Source organism: Amphiprion ocellaris, chromosome 22 (assembly GCF_022539595.1).
Source record: "Amphiprion ocellaris isolate individual 3 ecotype Okinawa chromosome 22, ASM2253959v1, whole genome shotgun sequence".
In the NCBI taxonomy this organism is placed as follows: domain Eukaryota; kingdom Metazoa; phylum Chordata; class Actinopteri; family Pomacentridae; genus Amphiprion; species Amphiprion ocellaris.
Genome location: NC_072787.1, coordinates 9841629 through 9864592, shown reverse-complemented (window position 1 = coordinate 9864592; position 22964 = coordinate 9841629). Strand labels below are relative to the sequence as shown.

Here is a 22964-nt window from a genome sequence, read left to right as displayed (position 1 = left end):
GGTAAATCCTTGTGAGCGGTCCTCATTAGACTGAACAGCTCTCTGTTCTGCTTAAGTTCTGTGTAAAACCCTTCTTCCTGTCTTTACATTTAATGCATTTTAGAATACCAGGAAAGGTTAGATTTTAAATCAAAACTTTGTCACCTTTGAAAGATTATGTGACACAATTTTACTCTTTCAAATTAATAACTGAATTTCCATAAACGGTTTCACAGTTTCAGCCGCAGTAATAGAGGCTGTTTAGAAACACTGCATGATTTAAATAAGACAGACCATAATGTCTGCTGTTTAAAAGGATGCTGACTCCACTTAGTTAAACATTTAGAGTAGCTGCAGCTTCTGTTGCAGGTTTGAATCTGTTCACAACTAGAGATTTGCAGCTTTTACTTTAGGAGAAACAAGAGCACTGGTGATCTGTTAGTACTCTGGATCTGCCAGAACATATTTTGGGAACAGAAACGTTATCAGCAGAGGAAAATGTAATCTGATTACCTCCACACAAAAAAAAAGTTTCTTCAGAGGTGCTTAGAGAAACTTGTGTTGTTGTCACACTGTGGTTTACAAACGACATTCATCAAAGATTAAAGATTGTGTTTTAATTAACCACATGGGAAAAAAGAAGAGTTGAACTGGGCAGTTTCCAGGTGTGAGTATACATCCAGCATCAGAGCACAAATAAAAGCGCTGTGGAAAAGAAAGCAGTGGGTTTGTGAGTTCATGAGTCGTACCTCCTGACAGATCCAGAGGGCTGCGAGGGACCTGGGGCTCAGGAAGCATGGGGCTGTGCTCCTTGGGGGCATCGGACCCTGCTGTAGGGGTCAGATGTTGGGGTTCTGCTATACTTGGAGGCCTGTCTGCTTGGAGAGGTGCAGCTCCCACCTCCACAGTCACCCCCCTCCCTCCAGGCTGGGAGAAACCTGGGAACAACAGACAGGTTTACAGGGTTAATGCTGGGGAGTGATCTGGTTTTAATAGACAGTAGTCTTTGGTTTACTGGGAACCATCTCCTCATAGAAACCTGTGATGGAACAAGTGGAAGCAGAAGGTAGTGGGAGCACAAGGATACTGTACTGTATATGGACAAAAAGAGAGAAAAAGAGAAAGAGGGAGAAAGCAGCAGAAGAAAAAACACAGAATCAGTCACAGGACACCGTCTAGTGTCTCTACAGGTCTGAACAGGAATAGTATGGGTCAGATAAATGAACACAACCTGAAAGTCTATAAAACTGTTCATGCTAATTGTGTAAATACGCATCCATGAATGAGATTATTTAAAGCTTCCTGCCTGCATTAAAGCCTACTGTGCAATCTGGTGGCTAAAGGGCTACAGAGTCATTTTGTGGATGCTAGTGTCAGCTGTATGAGTGTTTCTAAGGGAATGTGTTTGTGACAAAGAGCGTGAGTGGTGCTGGAGCCTGCAGCAGTCCTTCGGTGGCCCATAGACGACAGGTCTCATTAAGGCGGCAGGGAGAGCTGGCATGGTGGAAGGCAGAACTCACCCTCAGAGCTCACACTGGAGAGGACCAACTACAGCTCTGCATGCAACCAACAACCAGCCTTCATCAGGCTGGATTCTACAGCCACACATTCAGAAGTGATGTTTTTAATGAGGAGGGAAGTCTAAGAGGTTTGGATATGGGAGCAGCATTTACAGCTGCTGCTATGATTCACAGTGACTGAAGGTTAATGTACATTTGTTTCTGAAATGTCAGTTCCTTTTCTTAACACCAAATCTAGAGCTAAACAGCAACAAGGATGGAAAACTGACATATCAGACATACTATGTACACTTAACTTTATGTATTGCACAATATTTTTTACTACAGTTCATTATTAATATATATATATATATATATAAAAAATACATCCCCCTCATAAGGTGAACAGGCTTCTTTCTTAGGTTGGACTAATCTGTAACCTTAAAACACTTTAAGCTTCTGTTGAATGATATTTTGTATAATGAAAACTCCTGGATTTTCTAATGTGTCTGCTTTGTTTTTGTATAACGAACATGTTGAATGTTGAATCAGTATCTTTTCAGATACTAATCAATCAAAACTAAAGACCCTGGATGCCTGTATAGCTCAGCAGGTTAAGCGGGCGACCCATGTACAGGGGCTGGTCCCCAACACAGCGGCCCGGGTTCAATTCCTCCTCGGAACCCTTTGCTACATGTCTTCCCCTTACTTTTCTCCCTCCTTTCCTGTCTGTCTCCACTGCACTGCAAAAACTCATCTGCCTAAACCTGCCCTCTACAGACATTTCTTCATGATGTAGCAGAGCTGCTGTACTATCTGGCATTATGTTACAGTTCAGATAATCCATTTATGGTCTACCGAGAGATGTATATGAGACAGATACCCTATCTGCGATGTCCTGAACAGTGGCTTTGAAGCCTGGAGTGGTGGTTCCAACTCTGCCATCTTGACAGTTCCTGACTGCTTCCAACTCCGAGCTAATGATCCAAACATGATCAAAACAGATCTGAGGTGGATCATGAAGTGCCCAATGGTTTTACCCACCTGTCACTCAAATGCCAACACTGGTAATTATGCAGAACCTAAAGCCTGAATAAAAGTGTAATTCCTGTGGAGTTGTAATGAACGGGGAAATTAGCTTTAGAGACCAACATCTTGTTTTAGGGTGCTGTTCTGTTTAGTCAGTGACTGAAACATTAGAAATGGAATACTGTACTGTGACTGAAACTTGAATACATTTTCATTAAAAGATTATAACTTAAACAGAATCAGACACCAAACTCAGTTCCTCATGTTGTTTAATAAGGCACCCTCCAATTGACCAGGACCACGAAGCAGAACTCAGAAACCATGATGGCATTTAAATAATTTCCTCCAGGATGAATAAAGTAGATCTTATCTTATCTCCTTTTCTACAGTGTCATAGGTACTAAGGGCAGCATAAATTTGCTCTTTTTGGTTCTTGGTTTGTTTGTTTATCTTCGCCAGACATTCAGTGATGGAGTGAAATGATCAGGGACAAATTCGAAACAACCAAAAGCCAGAGTGTCAAACATTTCAACCTATCTGAGCAGCTGAAGATGGACATCAGAAAGAATTCAAGCTGACAGTTTCATTTATCTGTTATCAACAACATGTGGCCACAGTATTCACATCCATGTTTTAGAAAGTGTAGGTGAATGGCGTCAGCTACACGTGTTGGAGAATCGCTCCACACACACAGCGGCTAACATGTTAACATTAGCTTGTCTGGGCTAAAGTAGTGAAAGCTCATAATGTGAGCTGCAGATTGAAATAATAGCTGCTGTCATTCCTGTCCAATCTGTCAGGATATTCTGCTGGATGTGTGTGTGTGTTACCGCCGGGGTGCAGCAGTTTCTAAAAGCTGGTTTGACTGGTTTGTCTTTCTTTTGGTATCAAATATACAGAGTATTAAACTCTTGGCATCATGACATCTGTGGTACAGTAGAAAAAAAACACCCTTCTTTGGCTGGATTTTGTGTATGATTATGGCTAGAGGTTACAGAAAACATTCTACAGTTCAACAGGTTGGTTTGTAATTAAAGGCAACAGGTGTTTAACAAAAAGCACCATGATTTTATCATTACACTTATTGAGTAATGCTTATTACTGCTAGTACTGCTGCTGTTTTTATCTTGCACAGAATTGCTGTGTGGCAGTTCAAAGAAAATACGAGAGTGAATACCTGAAAAAGCTCCCATCAGGCCAGCATCCATCATCTGGGCAGGGCTGGTCTGAGAGCCCAGAGGGTCTGAATGACCTGCCATGGAGGCTGGCAGGAGGAGTGGAAGAACGGCAGGAGAGGGAAAGACAAGAGGAGAAGAAGAGGAGAGGAAGACAGATTAAGTAGTGAAGGGAGCAGAGCAGAGAGAGGAGAAGATGGAGCAGGACGTGTTATTGGGCATGAGGGCATCAACAGTTGAGATGGGTAAGGCAGAAGTACACAACAAGAACAGGAAACAAGAAGAAGAAAAGCATTGAAAGCAAATACCACTAAATGAGCTTACATTTAGCATCCACAGCAGAACTATTACCTGAACATAACAGCTAATGTCTGATTATCTGTACTGGGTTTGGTTGGTAATTCCCTCCATCTGTCTCTGAGTCAACTGAATACTACAGACCTTTTAACATTTACTAACTTTTTCATACAGGTCCAGAACTTTCTTTATAATATTACTACTACTTCTAATAATAACAATAACAATAATAATAATAATAATAATAATAATAATAATAATAATAATAATAATAATAATAATAATAATAATAATAATAACTTTATTTGTATAGCACCTTTCAAAAGAACATTCACAAAGTGCTTTGACATAGTACATAGTAACATAGTAGAACATAGTAACAAAAGAGAAATAAAAGAGAATTTTACAGGAAGTCAAGTCTGTAAAAGTGGGTTTTAAGAAGGGATTTAAAAGAGCATATAAATAGAGAACAGAATTGGGCCTAAAATTGAACCTTGTGGTACACCACAGGTAATAGTAGCTGAGGAAGAGGAGTGGTTATCTATGGTGACCAAAAAGGTTCTGTTTAAATGATAAGAATAAAACCAGTCCAGTGCAGTATCTCTGACACCAACCCAGGATCTAAGACGGTCGATTAAAATGGTGTGGTCTAATGTGTCAAAGGCTGCACTTAAGTCTAAAAGAATTAAAATTGCACTCTCTCCTCTGCCAGCAGCTAGAAGTAGGTCATTTGTATCTTTGAGGGGGGCAGTTTCTGTGCTGTGAAGAGCTCTAAAACTTGATTGAAATTTTTCAAAGATGTCATTATGACACATAAGTGATAAAACCTGGGTAGAAATTACTTTTTCTAAAACTTTGGATAAAAACAGAAGTTTGGAGATCGCTCTAAAATTGTTAAGAACAGAGGGGTCAAGGTTGGGTTTCTTTAGAAGGGGTTGGACTGTCCATTCTGCTGGCCAATAAGACAATTTAGTCAGTTCCCATCAGTAGTTTCTGAACAACCTGTCGAAATGATGGCTAACAGGAATAAAGGTGCAGATAAATGCTCTGTTTTTTCCCTTAGGATTATCTGGGACTTGAAGCTTGTTAAAGGTAGCTCTGCTGTATTATCAGCTGTGTTGAATTTCACTATAATCTCTGACTCTCCACAGCTTCGGTTTGCTGTTGCTGGGTTCTGAAACGCTGCAGGGGGACATTACTGAAACACTGATGCTCCAACAGTAAAAGTGCTTCTCCCAGTTGAGTTTTGGCTGCACTGTTTGAAATAATGTCAGTGCATAATGTTGGTTGTATCTCAGTGTTTCAGCCAGGGTGAGAAGGTACTGGTGGTTGCTTTGTTAAGGTTCAGTTTTACACATGTCCCCTTGAGGCCTCACATGCAGAATACTAGTGGATACTGCAGTTTACTGATGTCACCTAAATGCCTCACATATATCACTAGATGCTAGCTAACCAGCGGGACACAGAGAAGCCTCTAGTCTCCACTCAGACAGTCTGCCACCAAATGTTAGTTTGGAAACAGTGAAATGAGGCGTTCTAGTACCAGGTTTTCCTCAGCAAATAAAGTGAATTTATCCCCCAAGGCCACTCAGAGACACACAGAGAGACCTGCTAAATGTCAGGTGTGGAAACATTTAGTCACACTTGACAGACTTTTGGTCACACATGCAACCAAAACGTTCACACTCTGGAGCCCTGACATACTTGCCCAATAAAGATAAAATCATTTTGATCTTGAGAGCCTGAAGACTCAGAATGTCCCAGACATGGGGCAAAGTCAATGTTTTGGATGTCTTGGTTAGAAAGTAAAAAATAAGTCTGAGTTAAGCTACTAAGTTTGTGCTTCAAGTCTTAAACATGCTGTTTTTTATCTGTCTGCTGGTGAGAACGTCCAAATTCACCTTTCCTTTCAGCTGTGGGTCTAATCAGCTGCTCTCAAGACTGTTTCATAGCTGGCTGCAAGCTCTCTCTAAAATCATTTTTCAATTGTGACTTTGGTCAAGTCCAAGTAAAAAAAGAAGTCAAGTCTAAAGCTTTGTGATTAATGACTTCTGTTCTGACCTGAGTCCAGTGAGGTTAGACCTTCATAATCAGTGAAAACAGCTCTGGATACCATGCAGTTATTTCCAAAATACATATCTAACTATGAATTAGTGATTGCAATAGTATAAATAATACAAACAACTTTCCTTGTCACTGTGTTAAAGGTACTAAAATGACTGTTAGTGGTACAGAATATATTCATTCTGCTGAATTACTGCTGAATATTTTTAAGATCATTTTGTTTTTTAAACTTTATCTGTGAACATTGTTGACCTTCATACCTGATAGGAGGTCTGTAGCCGAGGCCTGCTGCTGGTCTAGTGAGCGTGGACGCACCTCTCCCTGTGGCTCCGGGCGCGACGCTGATATCTGTCCTCCGGAGGTCAGCTTACAACCTGCAGTGGTGAAACACAGATCATCGAACATTAGTTCCTCCTCCTTGCTGATGACGTGTTGCTGTACCACACGGATTTAATGACAGCAGCCTGTTGAAAACACACTCTGAGGAGCACAAACACACACGTTCCTCACACATACAGCAGGCATTAATAACACCGAAAATACTCACATAAAACCTGCACTCTCACCTGCCAGATTTCCTCTAAAAACAGATATCCTGGTCCCACACAAGACAACATTCAGTGGTGTTTGCTATGTGCTGCTCAGTGCGCTGTCTCTGTCTGTCTGCAGCCTCAGCTAGCTCTGAGCTACCAACACTGTGAACCCCCAGTCTCACACACACACACACACACACACACACACACACACACACACACACACACACACACACACACACACACACACACACACACACACACAAGAATGTTATCACAGTCGGGAAATCTGGGTTTGATGTGGTGACGTTTCACTGTCTGTCTGGTTCAGGTCCCAGGCCCTGCCAGCTAACGCCTCCCCCTGCACTCCATGACTGCCTCTCTAGTCCTTCTACTCTTTACCCAGAGGTTCTGAACCAAAGAGGCCAGACCCCAACTGATTGATATAATGTGGATGTTTGGGTGTAAGAGGCAAAAATGGAACGAGAAGGTGAAATCCAGACGAGGGGAGGAAGACGAGCAAAGGAAAGGACCAGGAGCTCCAGCAAAGAAGGATGAGAAAAGCAGGGAGAGGATTCACAGCATGAGTAAGGAGATATAAGGACAGTGACGAACAGAGGAAAAGGAAGATAAATTAACACAAAGGAAGTAGAGGAGTAACAAAGGGAGGGGAGCAGCAGAAGAGAGAAGGAGGGAGGCACCGAAGGCATCCCTCTCCCAGCAGCGACCATAGAGGGTGACAGTGAGGCGAACTGACAGGACAACACCCAAAGTCACAACGCTTTCATATATCAGCTGCACACAGGGGAAGTGTTGGGGGGCGCATTGTCTGTCTGAACGCAGAAAACTCTCCGTCGGCAGGGTCACCCATTGATTCAAAAACACTGCTGCAGCCGTCATCCTCGCTGCCTGTCTGCCCCGTAAACACAAATCTGGGGAAATATCACCAGACGTGGAAGGTCACAGCAGACACGTGGTTAAGGTAAAGAAACAGTCACACCTTCAGTACTTCAGTCCTCTCCTCTTAGATCAGTGAAGCAGAAAGGTTGCTGCTGTCCACAGAGCTGAAATCACACTGAGGGGAGTCTGGGGCACTGGAATCAAACCCTCCAATGCCTCTGAGTTTACAGTTTTACTCTGTATTTAACCGTGTGGGTTGACTGAGACCACATCCTGATTTAAAGCTGTGGCCAGAGGCCCTGTTTTTGGGACAACACGAACACAGGACCTCAGAGCTGGTAACTGTCTAGTCAGAATCCATCACTCCAAGAAAGCATCTCTGAGGCTAAATTAGCAACCATACTAGCAGACTGGGCTGAAACAACTGAGGCCTGTTCTAAGAACAAAGATCTAGGGTAACTTCAAGTTAAACTCTGCCTGGATGGTGGTTCAGTGCATCACAGTAGTTAACTTTGCTGAACACATAACTGGCTCCGGAGCTGATAACAGATCATAAAGCATCTCAATTCTCTCGGAAAATGGAATCTCAATTCCTAGAAGGTCCCATGAGCTCAGTGTGCAGACAGTGAGAGGAGAAGGTAAGGGTTTATAAGGTCCTTTACCTGAGGAGCACAGCTAGAAGATACAGGCTAGCAGACACAGACTCTCAGTGGAGGGAACATAGTCTTAGTTTTTCCCTTTTGGTTACAAATCATTTCTAAATTGTTCTATAGGCTTTACAGTGGCATAGTGATAAAACAGAGGCTGATTACAGCCTTGCATTTATGGACCTTATAAGACTAGCATTAAGCCTACTGAACAGTTTAAAATATGCTTTAATATTTGTTCTTTATTTGTTTCCAAGACAGCCAAACACCACCAGGGTTGCAGCAGTAAGAAAAGGCACATCACAGCATTAGACTACATCTAAACAGTACATATATTTAATGCATTTATAGTCTAACTCCTGGTGTCGTAATAATGGGCAATGATATTACTAAGGTTACTCATTTACGCTTTCACACCGTTTTATTCCTCCCATCCCTGGCTGCAGCTGTGTTGCTTTTAGCCCGTGTTCTATTTTAAAATTCATCATATATATTTAGGTTAATGCTTTGTTCCTATTGTGTGAAACATGCGGTTCTATAACTGTCTATATCTGGTTGTATGGTGCTAACACAAGCTCATAGCTAGAACCAGAAACCCTGGTGGATTTCACCACTTGGTAATCAGCTTAATGTGACCGCTGAGCCTGACTGCAGCTGTTAGGTTTAGTGAAGCCAGATAACGAAAACATATCTTGGATACGTTGAACTTGCTTAGGTCAAACAGATCCCTTTAACTGTGTTCTCTGGTCTATCTAACGCTTTGTATGCCCTCTATCCATCCCAACCACCTCCTGACAGCTTCAGAACAGTTCAGAAATGCTTTATTCACTAATAAAAAAACTAAATAAAAGGTTCACAACATGATCAAACCAGACATTATTCTGCACCTGAACTAATCTGGACAAACTATTGAGTTGTAAGAGACAGGGTTGGAAATCTGAAATCAAGAAAATGTGGGTATTTTTTTAAAAACATGTTTTACATGACTAGTAAACACAACGTTATTAAAGTCAGAAAACAATAAGATCCACATTGTAATAAAACAGTGAAGTGAGGAGAGTCATTGTTTTCCTACATTCTGGGCTGGCCAGTACTATCGACACCATAAATAACATCCAGTGGGTTAAACTCTAACAGAGCAGCTCAGTTTGTGTTTCTCTGCTGTGAAACTCTGGTATTTTTGAAAATGTGGTGCTTCAGCTGTTTTTGGCAAATGGTTTTGTACCTGAGGCCTTCTTCTAGCTCAGACTAATTTAGTGGAGATCAGTTGAGTCCATGAGCGAAAAATTTCAGGCTGGAGTTGCTCTGGGCACTCTGTGCTGTGTTTAATGTACCAATGCTGAACTGCTCAGCTTGAAAAAGGAGGAAGACCAGCTGTGTTTGTGTGTGTGTTTGTGTGTGTGTGTGTGTGTGTGTGTGTGTGTGTGTGTGTGTGTGTGTGTGTGTGTGTGTGTGTGTGTGTGTGTGTGTGTATGAGTGTGTGTTGGGATCTGTCCCATGAACTGGTCCCAGCAGGTGAGTCAGAGCCCAACAGGAGCCTCATTACAACACTCATCATGACTACTTGACCTTTTCCTACCGTCTCCATACAGAGCAAAGGAGACAGAAACAACTGGACTTCTGCAGTTGCAGGACATTTCACATTACAGCACAAACAACCACTGCTGCAGGTTTAATTTCCTGTCAACTGTCAGATTTTTTCCAATAATGTTTTTACCTTTTCCAGCACTGTGTTGGTTATTATAGGTCAAACTGTGTATTCTATTTTCTATTTTGGTGCATTTGTGGAATAATTTGGCACTTGGATTAAAGATATTGCTGTTGTTGTCGCTGCTATGGGATGCACAGTGGATTGGTGGTTAACACTCTGTCACCTTGCAGCTAGAACAGGGGTGTCAAACTCATTTAATTTTAGGTTCCACATTCAACCCGATTTGATCTCCAGTGGGCCGGACCAGTAAAATCTGAGCATAATAACCTATAAATAACGACGACGACAAATTTTTCCTTTGTTTTAGTGCAAAATTGGATTATTCATTTTACATGAATTGACAGATCCTGGAATCAACATTTTTTCCGAGTACTGAGAAGAACATGGGTTTCTACATACTATAATATACTTTTATATGTTTGAGTTGTTTCCATACTCGTCTCTTCTCTCTTCTGTGGAAACACTGCCTGCAGTTCAGCCAAAAACGTTAGCCTAAAGCTTATTTTGGGCAAATTATTATTATTATTTTTTTTTTTTTGTCTGCATTTGTTCTCATTGTTTAACTCCACAAAAGGGGAGTCAACATTGTATGAGATCGATGCATATTTTAGTCTTGCAGCCAAATATTTTAATATTTAGTGCATGTGTGTGACCATCACCAGCCCTCCCTGAAAGCTAAGCAGACCTTCTTTATTAGAATTCCCTATTATGAGCCAGGGAGGGCAGTGCTACTTGGGCAAATTATTGAGACCTGTAGAATGACTGAAAGCATGAAAATCATCGTGAAAAATCATGATTTTATGTTTAAATTTGCTGAATTTCATCACTAATGAGAAGATTAAGAATGGCAGAAAAATTCAAAATCTGATAATTGTTTCTGCTTTTACAGTTTGTGTTTCAGACAGGTATTATTTTGATAAATTTTAGTTTTTTATATATTTATTTTTAAAAACAATATGCCTTTCAGACCCATTAATGTGAATAAGCACTGCTGTCTCTGTTAAATATGCAAAATTTAAATCAACGAATAAACACAATCCCATGCGTCACCAGGGGTGGACTGAAGAGACACGTGTTGCAAGCAGTATAAATGTGGATGTTTCAGAAGTAAAAACGGATTAAAAGAGAAAACTGTTGCTATTATTGAAACTTTTTTGCTCTGTACAGAGTTTTTACTTTGCTCAACGCCTCTACAGACGTTCCTGAACACAAAAGAAATGTAAATGCTGCAAATCCGAGCCAGGAGAGTGTGATACTGCTGGGATTATGTTGCTGATTTGTATGCATGAAATGCTGTTACCATGCAGTGTGTATCTAAACATCTCACCTGGATAAGGGAAGATGTAGCTCATTTTCCAGACCACATCTGAACGTCGATAGTTTGTGATGGACTTCAGATAGGTGTAGAAGGCATGAGGAAATTTTAAACTTATTCTTAAGAAAATATATTCACACAAGAACACTTGGTTCAAGTCCCTGTTTTTCTGATAAAGACGAGGTAGCAGCGTTAGCGGTAGTACTAGCAGGCTCATCTACTGGCTTCACCAGCAACACAACCAACAAGGGGCCTCTGGATGCCAAAGACCTTTGAGGGTGAACCCTGCTGTCCCAGTAGGATGACCTTCACCGTATCACACCAGTGTGACTTCAGAGAGTTAAACATCACATCCTGTGTGTGTTTATTGTGAATTAACTTTCCAAGTTATGTAAGTGCTGCTGCTGGGGGCTGCTGGACCTCTCTATGAGGACAGAGTCTGGAGCAGATGAACTTTATCACCTCAGAGGCATCTGAGGGTACTCATCTACACAATAACACACGCAAACACAAGCACACACTCATGTTTAGAAAGAGAAACACACACACACAGTCACAACATGGTGGCAGGCAGACCCAACAAAATACACCAGATAAATATAGCCCTGGCACAGAAATCCCATTCTGTCTACAAACGGTATGAAACTTGAACAGTCATTTGTCAAAGAAATCAGCGAGTCATTTCCATCGAGCAATCAACAATCAAGCCGCTCCATAGACCTCTGTACCATCGACCTGGTTGCAGCTATGACCCACCTTTCAATCACCCCTGCTATGCTTTCAAAAACTCTTGCTACGCTGAGCTAAGGTTTAGTAAAAGCACCAGATACATGCTAATGTACACTACCAGCCAAAGTCTAGACACACCTTCTCATTCAATGCTTTTTATTTATTTGTATTATTTTCTACATTGTAAATTAATACTGAATATTAACACTGTTTTGTTTACAACATAATTCCATCTGTATTCTTTTATAGTTTTGATGTATTCAGTATTAACCTACAATGTAGAAAATAATTAAATAAAAACCATTGAATGAGACGGTGTGTCCACACTTTTGAATTGTAGTGTAGATAACACCCGGTTATGTTAGTCTGTTCTTCAAGAAACACCTTTACAATGTATTTTACTTATTTCACTTGTTTTACAAGCGAAACGCATCTATTGTAGCCCAGTTAGATGTGGTACCCCATGGCTTCTGACTGCACTGGAATATAAAACCTTTGAACTGAACTGAGATCAGTTGTCTGAGGAACTCTCCAAACCCTAAACCCTAAACCTGACCCACAACTATAACCCTCAAGCAGTAACTGTGATCAAACACTGGCCATGTTTCCATAAAACTGTCTTGGAAAGTAAAAAGAAAACGTTTGACGTTGCAAAAAACGAAAAATGAAATGAGGCTTGTTTTAAAAAGCTGTTCCGTAGTGTTGTCATGAGGTAGCTGAATGGTGTTCTGCTGTGCTTGACTGTAAACAGAGTGGAAGAAGCTGGACACAAAACCAGTCCTTTGCTAGAAAAAAAAAGCAAAAATAAATTGAAAAGATCAAAGAAACAAATCATACTTGGTTCATGTACAAGAGAAGAACTGATCACCACAAAAACAGTACTGTTATGTGTGAAGTCAGAAACAAAGTAATGCATCATGAAATATAATCATTTCAGTGAATTCAGAAATATCTGTGTTAATTTAATAACAATACTTTAATTTTCACAGGAGTTTGTGCATGTTGGCCACAACAGAGGAAAGGGATTCAGTCTGTGCATGTCAACACAGTCTTAAGAGGGACAGAATATGGCTAAAAAGGAGAAAACGTGAGAATATGTAAAGTATTAATATATGACATGGTTTATGTATTCTTCTTTTAACAGCAGCTGTGTTTACTCTGACCTGGTGACTTGATGCTAATAATGTGCTAATAATAATAATAATTAATGTGTTAATTAATGTGTGGCCACAGAGCTGACAGGAAACTGTGGAGCTACACATTCTTAGGATGAGCTGTAGATGTGATGATTGTCCTTTCTGGTGAAGTTTCTTTTTCAGAACCAACTTAAATGAACATGTAGCCTATCTTAAAGCTCCTTAAAGGAACACACTGTGGCTATTTGACTTCCCATTCACTTCAACAGGGAACAGGGGTGACATGCATCCTGAGTTCACCCCGCCTCGCTCACTTTGTGCAGCATTCAATCAGTCTGAACCCTGACATATAAAACTGAAATGCTCTTAATGCATCTCCTGCAGGGTGAAGAGATGATTGACCTCTCATTCAGGAAATATTACATTCCTGTCTGATAAAATTATACAAGTAGAAGAGACTGAGGAATCTATTTCTGTCTCTGTTTCAATTAAAAATAAGAGTCAAAGACGTGAGAGAGACTGTTGAAGAATAAGATCAGATGCTAAACCAACAAGAAAAGCACTGGCACAGAATCAAAGAAGCTCAGCCAGCTAGAGGGACCCGGTGCCAGGCCTGGACCAACACAATGGGCCTGTCAGGTCCAGAGAACAACACAGCATCACAGCAAACATTTCCACAGCACTGAGGCCACCAGCAGAACAACAGGCTCATGTCGTACTCACTCAGAAAACAGGTCTAGCTAAACATTTCCATATGTTCTCCTGTTGTCGTCAGCAGTAAGCAGCTGTAGTCCCAGACAGCCTTATGAAGGATACGTGGGAAACAGAAGCTGCTATGAATGGAGCTCAGCATCCCCTGCAGATGTTTCACAGTATTCTAGTAAAGTATACAGTATATGTAGTAAAGTTGCTGATCAACCCTCCTCTCTGGGTGTGCTGGTTGTGTTTAATATACAGCAATGGAGAGGTGACCAGGCAGGAGTAAACCTGTATTCCTGCTAAAACTAAACACTCAGAGCTGAAGTGAGATCAACACGACTTTGTTGTATTAGTATAATTACTGCTGTCAAAAAGAGAATTATGAAAACTGAAGTATTAACCTGCCCAAAACAAGGAGAGTGCACAAGTTCAGTTTAAAGTTTTCAAGCTAAACAGCAATAAATATGTTTATTTTCAAACTGTCATTAAAACTACATAAAATATTCTGATACTGCATGATTCTTTGGATAATCATCACATTAGGCCTGCAGGATCTACAGTGTTCTCTCAGCTTTCTAAACCACTTCAAATGAAACCAGAAGTTTAACTTCACATTGACTATTAACTACACTCCATATCAGATGGGAATTCAGTGTCTGGGTGTTTCAATCTGTCCCAGTTTTTCAATTATTTAGACTAAGGTATGTCTTACCTTTAAAATTAAATATATTCCAGCATGTGATTTAAAGGTAGCCTGACCACCAAATAACTAAAAAATAAAAAGAACAAAAATGAGTTTAGCCAGGAGTGTAGTTGTGTGATTTCTTATATCAATAATCAAAATGTCATTTTTCTAAAAAAAAAAAAACTGCATCACTTTGATACAACAAGTAGAAAATCACTAACAAAACGTTGGTTTGGGTCTACTGGGATTAGTTGGTATATTCATAATGACTGAAACAAAGCCCATCAACACCTGGTGCTTAGCACTGATCCTGATTTAAAACCACATTGTCTGACAAAGTCTCCTTCCTAATAAGGTAAAGACAACGGCTGTATGAGAATAGTAGCTGTATACTTTCAAAAATCCAAAGCCACTGCCGAAGAGATTACGATAGAAGGAGAAAAGAAGTCGCTGTAACCGCTGATCTTAATAGAAACTACGATTTCTTTGGGGGTTGCACAGATTAACAAGCCATGGTCCAATAACTGCAGCTTCCAGCCATACAGAGACACTGCAGCCCACGCAGGTAAAGTACAGATGCTACCACAATACCAGGACCAAAGGAAGAAGACACTTTGGTAGCTCAGTGGCAGACCAGGAGAACCTCTAGTGAGCATTAACCTCAAAGCCTATGCAGCTATGCAAAGAGTGAAGACCTCTCCTGGAACCTCCTGTGCTACTGAGAGTATATCTGCTCCATCAACCTTGTGGAAATAAGGCCACGGCCCAGTTAGAATCTATAGGAAGCCATGACGTAACTCCTCTGACTGTATATGTGAGGCAGCTTGGACATTAACATTATGAATGACTCCGTGACTGAACAAACCTAAGGAACAAGCAGAAGTGAGGTTCTGTCTCCCAGCTTCCATAAATCAACTCTAATCATTTGATTATTGTGACAGTTTACAGACCATAAGCCTAATACCAGATCTGGCTGTTTTTCAGCCTATTCCTAGTCCAGGTTCAGGATGGTGCCCTATGGTTTGCTTTACTAAACTGTCTAATCTGGAAGGAGCTGGCAGGATGGGCTGCAGTCCTTCAGCTGTCCTCCATCTGACCCCATCCTCTGCCTGAGCTCCAGACGCTATAACAAGCTGGGTCAGGGCTGCTGCAGGACCACAGGCATACGATGACGGTTCACCGAGAGGACAGAGCACTATTCTCTGGTGAGGACAAACATCCATAGTGTCCTCTGGATTCAGCCCCGCCACTGCATTAATCATGCACTTTGAATCAGGTTGAATCAGCCAGGATATGTCTTTCTGGCCACCTTTACCTGTCCTCTATGAACTCTGAAAGAGTCTGAATGAACTAGACAGAGCCTGGTCTGTGTCCTGGTAATCTGAAACTTGTATTCTAACATTATGCAGAGTCTTTCCCATTCCTTCTCAACATATTGTCTTTCTGTAAGGCATGCTTCAAAGAATTCATTTAATACACAAGAGTAAAAATGTGAAAAAAGAGAAAAGAGAGAAAGTGGGAGAGGGGCAGCACTGGGAGGGCAGAGACTCAGATCTAGAGAAGAGATCAGAAGAGTGGAGGGACTCAGAGTCTCTGTAAGGCTGCTGATGAAGCCCAGAAACAACCATCTAGTACGACCTTGGTCCCGACTTAAAGAGGTTTTCCTTAATGTCTTCCTACAGACTGACCATTCAACCTCCACCTCAGTGACATATAGAGACTTTCTCCAGCGCTTCTGCAGGTCATAAAAGACTAAATCTGGGCCTGGTTTTATGTAACCTAGCTAGAAATCCTGCCCATGTTCCACTTTGACAACAAACCACACATACTAAGTATTCTCTGTTAGTTTACTTCAAGATTGGATTCTGATGCTGTATTTACCGAATATGAGCATTGATGGGCATTGGTGAGCATTTACGGCAGTCAGGTGACAAGACACTCGGTAAAGTTCAACATGACTTGCAGCAATGTCTTTGTTTAGAATTTTCTGGGTGTGGAGGAGACCCCAGAGTGGACTCAGGAATCACTGGGGGGGTTACATATCTCATCTGGCCTGGGAAAACCTTGGGATGCTCCAGGAGTGTCTGGAGAGACGACATGTGGAATGCCCTGATTAGCCTGCTGCTAATTTAATTTAGTTTCTGGATGGAGTGGAGGAAAATTGATGAATTATGTGTATTGGCTGCATTACCATCTGATTATTTGATTCCATTTGAGCTGCATGAGGCTTTCCAAGTCACCAGAAAGACATGCTGTGTAAATCTCTGCGGGTGGTTTCTATTGTAATCATGGGAAAAAAGAAAACAAAAATTGTGATAGGCTAAAGTCTACTGTGACCCTACAGTAAATCATGTATGAACAGATGGATCTACAATGCTTAACACATTTATTAAACCACCACCCAAATGAGTATTACAGTGCTAAAAGGGTTAAAACGGATGGTATCATACACAAGAAGGTCTACCACAACATCTTGGTACATCATGGAATCCCTTTTGGATTGAACCTGATTGGTCGTGGGTTCATAAACAAAGAAGACAAAGACTCCAAGCAGACTTCAAAGCTGTGCAGAGACTACTGGACCAAGACCAAGGAATCTGGAGTTCTGAAACTGATGGACTGGCCAAGTCAAAGTCCAGATTTGAATCCTACTGAAAAGACCTGGGATTTATTGAGTTCAAAAATAGATCACAAGCAAAGTTTCATCCAAAGCAAGTCTCTGGAACAGCTAGAAACTATTTGGAACTCAATAACAGAAGAGACTGAAAGAGTCGAAAAGTCCATAAAAACAACAGCAGCAAGAATAAAAGATGTTATCAGAAGCAAAGGAGGTCATAGAAAATACTAAGATTTCTGATTAATATATGTGAATAAGGACTGTTTAGTTGTTCCAGTTTGTTATTTACCTAATAAATAACGTAACTATCCATGTTTTTAAAATTAGGTTAAAATATATTTGTAGTGTGTTTAGATCTCTGAGGAGAACAGGAAATAAATCCTGAGGCTAATGGATTGAATGTACTTGTGTATGAGACGGCGATGTGTATTGACAGGAAGTAGAGAGGCAAGATGTGTGTGTCTCTGTGTGTGTGTGTGTGTGTGTGTGTGTGTGTGTGTGTGTGTGTGTGGTTTTAAGGGCTTGCAGATATCTTTATAAAAGCTGCTCTACAGCTCGTTGTGAACTCTTCTTCCTCTCCATCCTGACCTCCTTGCATTGAATCCAAGCTTTTTGACTCATTGTGTCTTCCACACCTCCCTGCCCTAGCATGAAGGCAAGCCTGAGTTTCTCTGGGAAAAAAAGGAATATAACACGGAGGCAATCCCACTGTGGCTATTTTAATTCTGCAGTCACCGTTTCTTGACCTTTTTCACGTCAGTATTTGTTAGTTTTTTACTAGCAGGATTGAGGAGTTTGAGCTGCTGTGAAGGATTACTGACTGTATTCTTTAGCACATATTTGCATTTCCAGCTGCCATGCTTTCCAGCGCTCCTCACTGTCATGGACCACAATTCAGTCTACTGAGCCGGGCAGGGGGCTGCCTTCAGCTCCAACAGCAGTGATTGTGCAGTCAGTACCTGTCAAATCAACAGATGAAAGGAACAAGTGCACACTTTAAAGTGCAGCAGAGAGCACAAAAAACACTAGTTGCCCATGATGATGTTTCCTATCCAGAGCATTTCACATTTAAACTCAAAGGCTAACCCGAGGCCTGAGATCCACTCACTGCTCCGACATGAGAGCCAAGAAGACTCCTAGAGCCAAACACAGAAATCCACACACATGGGAGCATTCACAAAGACATTCAGAATCGAACACACACACCTTCACATGCGGCAGAGATGAAAAGCTTTCTGTCTACAGAGGAGACATCAGTGAAGGAGGAATTACGGTTTTTCCAGCTCGGGGATTAAAGCTGCATCATGAATATTTAAAGGAGAGTCATCCCGCATTTCTTCAAGTAAAATAGGATGACAGTGTGACTTTATCAAATTATCCACAGATGTGTTCAGCCAAAAGTCAGGAGTTATGGTGTTCCAGTCCAATGAAAAAAAGGTGAGGGCTGACTGTGCAAAGGCTGAGACAAACTGGTTGATTCTCTACCAAGCTTCCAGTGTTTCAGTTGTCTTGATCACGACCATTCTGAGAAGCAAAATTAGGAGAGCAGTTTTATTCAGGATGCTGACACAAAGCAGTGGAGCTACAGAGTGTACCGCCCCAGCAGCAGCTCTGTGGGGTTGAAATTCTGTCATGGATCAAAGCTGAAGTTTTATGTGATTGTGGAACAGCAGTTGACTCCCAACATCTCCACATTTAAGTTAATTTAAAACACCAAATATATATTTAAATGACTTCTCATGCAGTAGATACGTTCCAGAGTAGTCACAGCTTTTTTTGAGTGCAATCTCACAGCAAGAGTTTATTGTCAGTGATTTATTTTCTGCACAATTCACTGCTGTGGTAAACTCAGCAGAACTGAAATACACACCGCAGCAGATTACAGGTAGATAAACCAGGCCATTCCCCGCCCAGACTACCACCCTCTCATCACTGCTTTTAGGGTTTGATAAACTGTTGTGCAAATACATCTCATCATCTTGCCATTTTCCTGCCCTACAATAACTTAGATTGTATCCTTTGGTTTGTCAGGTATAAAACCCAGGAAGTCTATCAGTCTCACCAGTCCACTACAATTTCAAGGTGAAGATGCTTGTGATGGTGTTCACTGCTTATTTCACTCATTATGTGTTTTCCAGCACATAAAAAACACAACATAAACATAACAACAAGGTTAAAATATAACTACATGGGTGTTTAATTGGAAAGGCAATCACTTTAACCTGCCAGTGGCACCAGATATAAAGTCAGTGATCATCAAAGTCATTAAGATTCATCCTGTGAAGAGCATGAATGTTTGTATGAAACTCCTTGAACAGCTGCTGAGGTATTTCAGTGTCATCACTAATGTGATGATGCAACACCTTCAGCAGATTAATAATGTATAGGACATGATGCATCCATGACAGCAGTTGAAGGTTTCCAGATGATGGATGTCATCTGTGTGTGTGATGCACATCATGTACTATGCCAGTGTGGGGGTCGATCTATGCATTATGTAGATGACTCCTAAAGGGTTCATTTCTTTCCTTCTTTTAAATCCTGTTTCTCCTCCACCCACTTCAGTGGAATGTTGGGGAACAGCTGTTCAGGGTGAGGCTTTCCTGCTTGGGATTGGTGCATGTTAGTGTGTGTTTGTGGTGCACCCCTCTGTGGAAATGCACATTTGCTTACTCGAAGGACTTCTATTTTTCTCCCTACATGAGCCACACCACAACCCTGTGAGTCTAAGTAGGACAGGCTCTCCCATATAGAAGATCACAGGTCAGTCTGATCTCAGGAGGTTTCAGTGCAGTGGATGGTAAAACCTGAACACTACTACAGAGCTCACCTGCTGGGAGTCTCCTCCACAGCACCATAAAGTACTAAAGTAGACTTTATTGGGCCAACTGCTGTCAGCTGTTCAGTTGATTATGTTTTTTATGTTGCTGCTGGGGCTGCACAGTGGCTGGGTGGTTAGCACAGCTGCCTTGCAGCTAGAAGATCCCTGGTTCATGTCCCACACTTCCTAGGATCCTTCTGCATGGAGTTTCCATGTTTTTCCTGTACCGTACGTGTTGGTTTTCTCCAGGTTCTCCAGCTTCCTCCCACAGTCCAAAAACATGCTGAGGTTAATTGGTGATTCTAAATTGTCCTTAGGTGTGAGTGTGATTGTTTGTCTCTATATGTAGCCCTGTGATAGACTGTTACCTGTCCAGGTGTCCCCTGCATTCACCCTAAGTCAGCTGGGATAGACTCCAGCCCCCCATGACTCTAACGAGGATTAAGTGTAGTATAGATGATGGATGGATGGATGGGGGAATGATCCAGAGTTAGTCTCTCATATGGTTTTAAATATAAAATGAAAAATAGGTCCTTAAAGCACTCCAAAAATAGAAGTAGAACATCTACAGTTCCAGGACAACAGAGCAGTATGCTCATAAAGATCATGTGATCTGATCCAGCAGACAATTTACTGAAATTTACTGAAATGCACAAAGTCTGCATTTCAGCTTTAAACACTAAGGTCATGTGATGATACCTGAGCAGCTGTATCTGTTGAATGTAGGCCTAGAGCTACTGCTCAAAGTTTGACTGGGAGGCCCTAAATCTCCAGTAAACCTCAACAGGGACAGCTAGTGGAAAATATGCATTAATTAGAGCTAAAGTTCATATAGTAATGTATGTATGTATGTATTCAGTTTATTTCATGTACGAATCTGAGAACCATACAGACATGTCATTTTACTGACATTTATTCAGCAAATCTGTTTCCACTGCATTTTGTTTTCACCAACCATTCCGCTCAGCCATTTGTAAAAATGTTCTTGGGTTACTTGTGCATTAATTTAATTTCTAGAATTTTCACTCAGTTTTTATATACATCTGGAGACAGGTGAATGAAAAAGCACTTCCTGTTACCTTAAGGGAAGAGGCTGGGATAAGAAATCTGTCTTCAGATTGAAAAACTGTTGCATTTTCTGAGTCTTATGTAGTGGAAACTTGCTGTTGTTAATAAAAGATACTTCATACATGTTTGTGAGTGTGTGCTTGTGATTAGTTTCTCTTTTGATGACCTATTTTGTTATTTAGGCTGGAGCAGTAGTTAGATGTGTTTTTAATTAGTTTGGCTGACAATGATAGTTTAACAAAAGCTAGTGAATAGCTGATGAGCTTCTATCATTCTATGTTTGGATCCAGACTTCAGTCAGTCTGATTTTGAAAAAGAATCCATAAAATACTGATAGCTGGCAAACCTCTTTGAGAATTCCTTTTATTTGCTCTTCTATGTGTATTTTTAAGCTGCAGCAAAAAGGCAAAAGAAATGACTGGTTTCTCTCTTTTCTCCTTCCAAAAAAGGAAAAAAGTAATAAAGAAATGCATTTTGTAACTAAAGAGACGCATCTCTCAGAGGCAATAGAAAATCATTTCCCAGCAGCGTATGCTAATCTCTAAGCTTTCCACTGTAAAAACCCAGCGCTTCCAAAGGTTACAGCCAGGATGACTAAGCATGTTGTTCTCCAAGATAGAAGAATATCTGAAAAAGAAAATAGTACTGCAAAGAACACAATAGGCTGTGAGGGACAGGAGAAGAAAGGAACCAGGAGAAGAGAAAAACAGCAGTTAGACATTAGATAAGAGGTTTAGTGCAGGTCAGTTAGAAGAAAGAGAAACCAAAAGCCAGGTAAGTGTGTGTTATATGTCAGTTTATTAGCACAAGGTGCAGGCAGAGAACAGACAGAGGCACGTCTAGAAAAAGGATCAACACTATACAGAACAAACACATAAAACAGGCTGGATCTAAACCGTCATGGTACATACATGAATTTTTACTGCATCTAAAAGGTAAATAAATAAATCATAAGTCATCAAACTGCAAGGTAACATCTCCATGTAACTGGTGAAATATCTCTACGGAGTTCTTTAATGCTGTCATTAGGGGTCCACGGATCATTGTCGGATCTGATATTCAGCATTTTCCCAATTTACAGTCTCTTCATAATTCAGAAATAAAAGAGAACCATTACCATCACTGAAATATTGAGAAATTTGAAGATAAACATCTCAATTCAATGATTAAGATAAACCTTTTAAGCTGCAAACCAACTTTAATGTGTTGGGTTGACATAACCATCTGAATACTGTCTGCAATTTAAGTCAAATTTCTATGTAGTTGGTTTGAAATGTAATTTAAGGTAACTTAATGAAATTACAACATTCTTCTTCATGTTGACGTCATAATTTCAAGTCTCCTCCACTTAACAACAAAGCAGCTTCATTTTCTGAATCTGCAATTTTAAAACCTGTGTTCATAAATATGGTGACTGAGTTTATAGCACTTCAAAAATAACTTTAGATTGCATTGTTATAGATATTATCTGATTCCCAGAGAAATAAAATCATTTTAAAATGTGCTACTCATCTCTATTTCCTTTGTAAAGAAATGCCACCAAACCCAACAGCTACTCTTTACCTGTAGAATATATCGCTGTGTTCTGGCTAATCATATCAGATCATATCACCTTCATTATGAGCTCTAATAGTTAGCTGATTGAATATAATGCAAACATAACGACAACATACAACGACAGACACGACAAACACACGGTGTCATTAGTAAATACTGATGGATTTAAGTTAGGAAAGCCATAATTAGAGACATAAATTTACATAGAACTACCTAAAAAACAAACCATTTACCAGTGAAATGGAAAAAATAGAACTGAGACTACAGAGGGCACCTCGCATACATTCTTCACATTAATGATTGTTCACTTAACGCCTGGCTTCACTATTCATTTATCTACTCATTTGGTTGATTAAAGACAGGAAATAGTGCAAAAGAGAAGTAGAGTCCTGTTGGAGGGCTTAGAAACTTCTGGGGAAGGTGAAGCACTTCATTACAGGAAAAAAAAACAACAACAAATATACCAGAAATCCTTTGGTGGGTGAACATACGAGTGTGTGCTG

General features: G+C 40.6%; 1 protein-coding gene across 1 annotated transcript in view; it reads right to left on the bottom strand.

Moving 5' to 3' along the window:
• The window catches only part of LOC111578709 (microtubule-associated protein 4), a 173733-nt gene that overhangs the window by 88120 nt on the left and 62649 nt on the right, over positions 1-22964 (bottom strand). Inside the window, exons 4-6 of the mRNA XM_055007113.1 lie at positions 6304-6417; positions 3685-3771; positions 729-917 (exon numbers count right to left, since the gene is read on the bottom strand). Of these exons, the coding sequence (XP_054863088.1) occupies positions 729-917; positions 3685-3771; positions 6304-6417 (390 nt within the window). The remainder of the gene's footprint in view (positions 1-728; positions 918-3684; positions 3772-6303; positions 6418-22964) is intronic.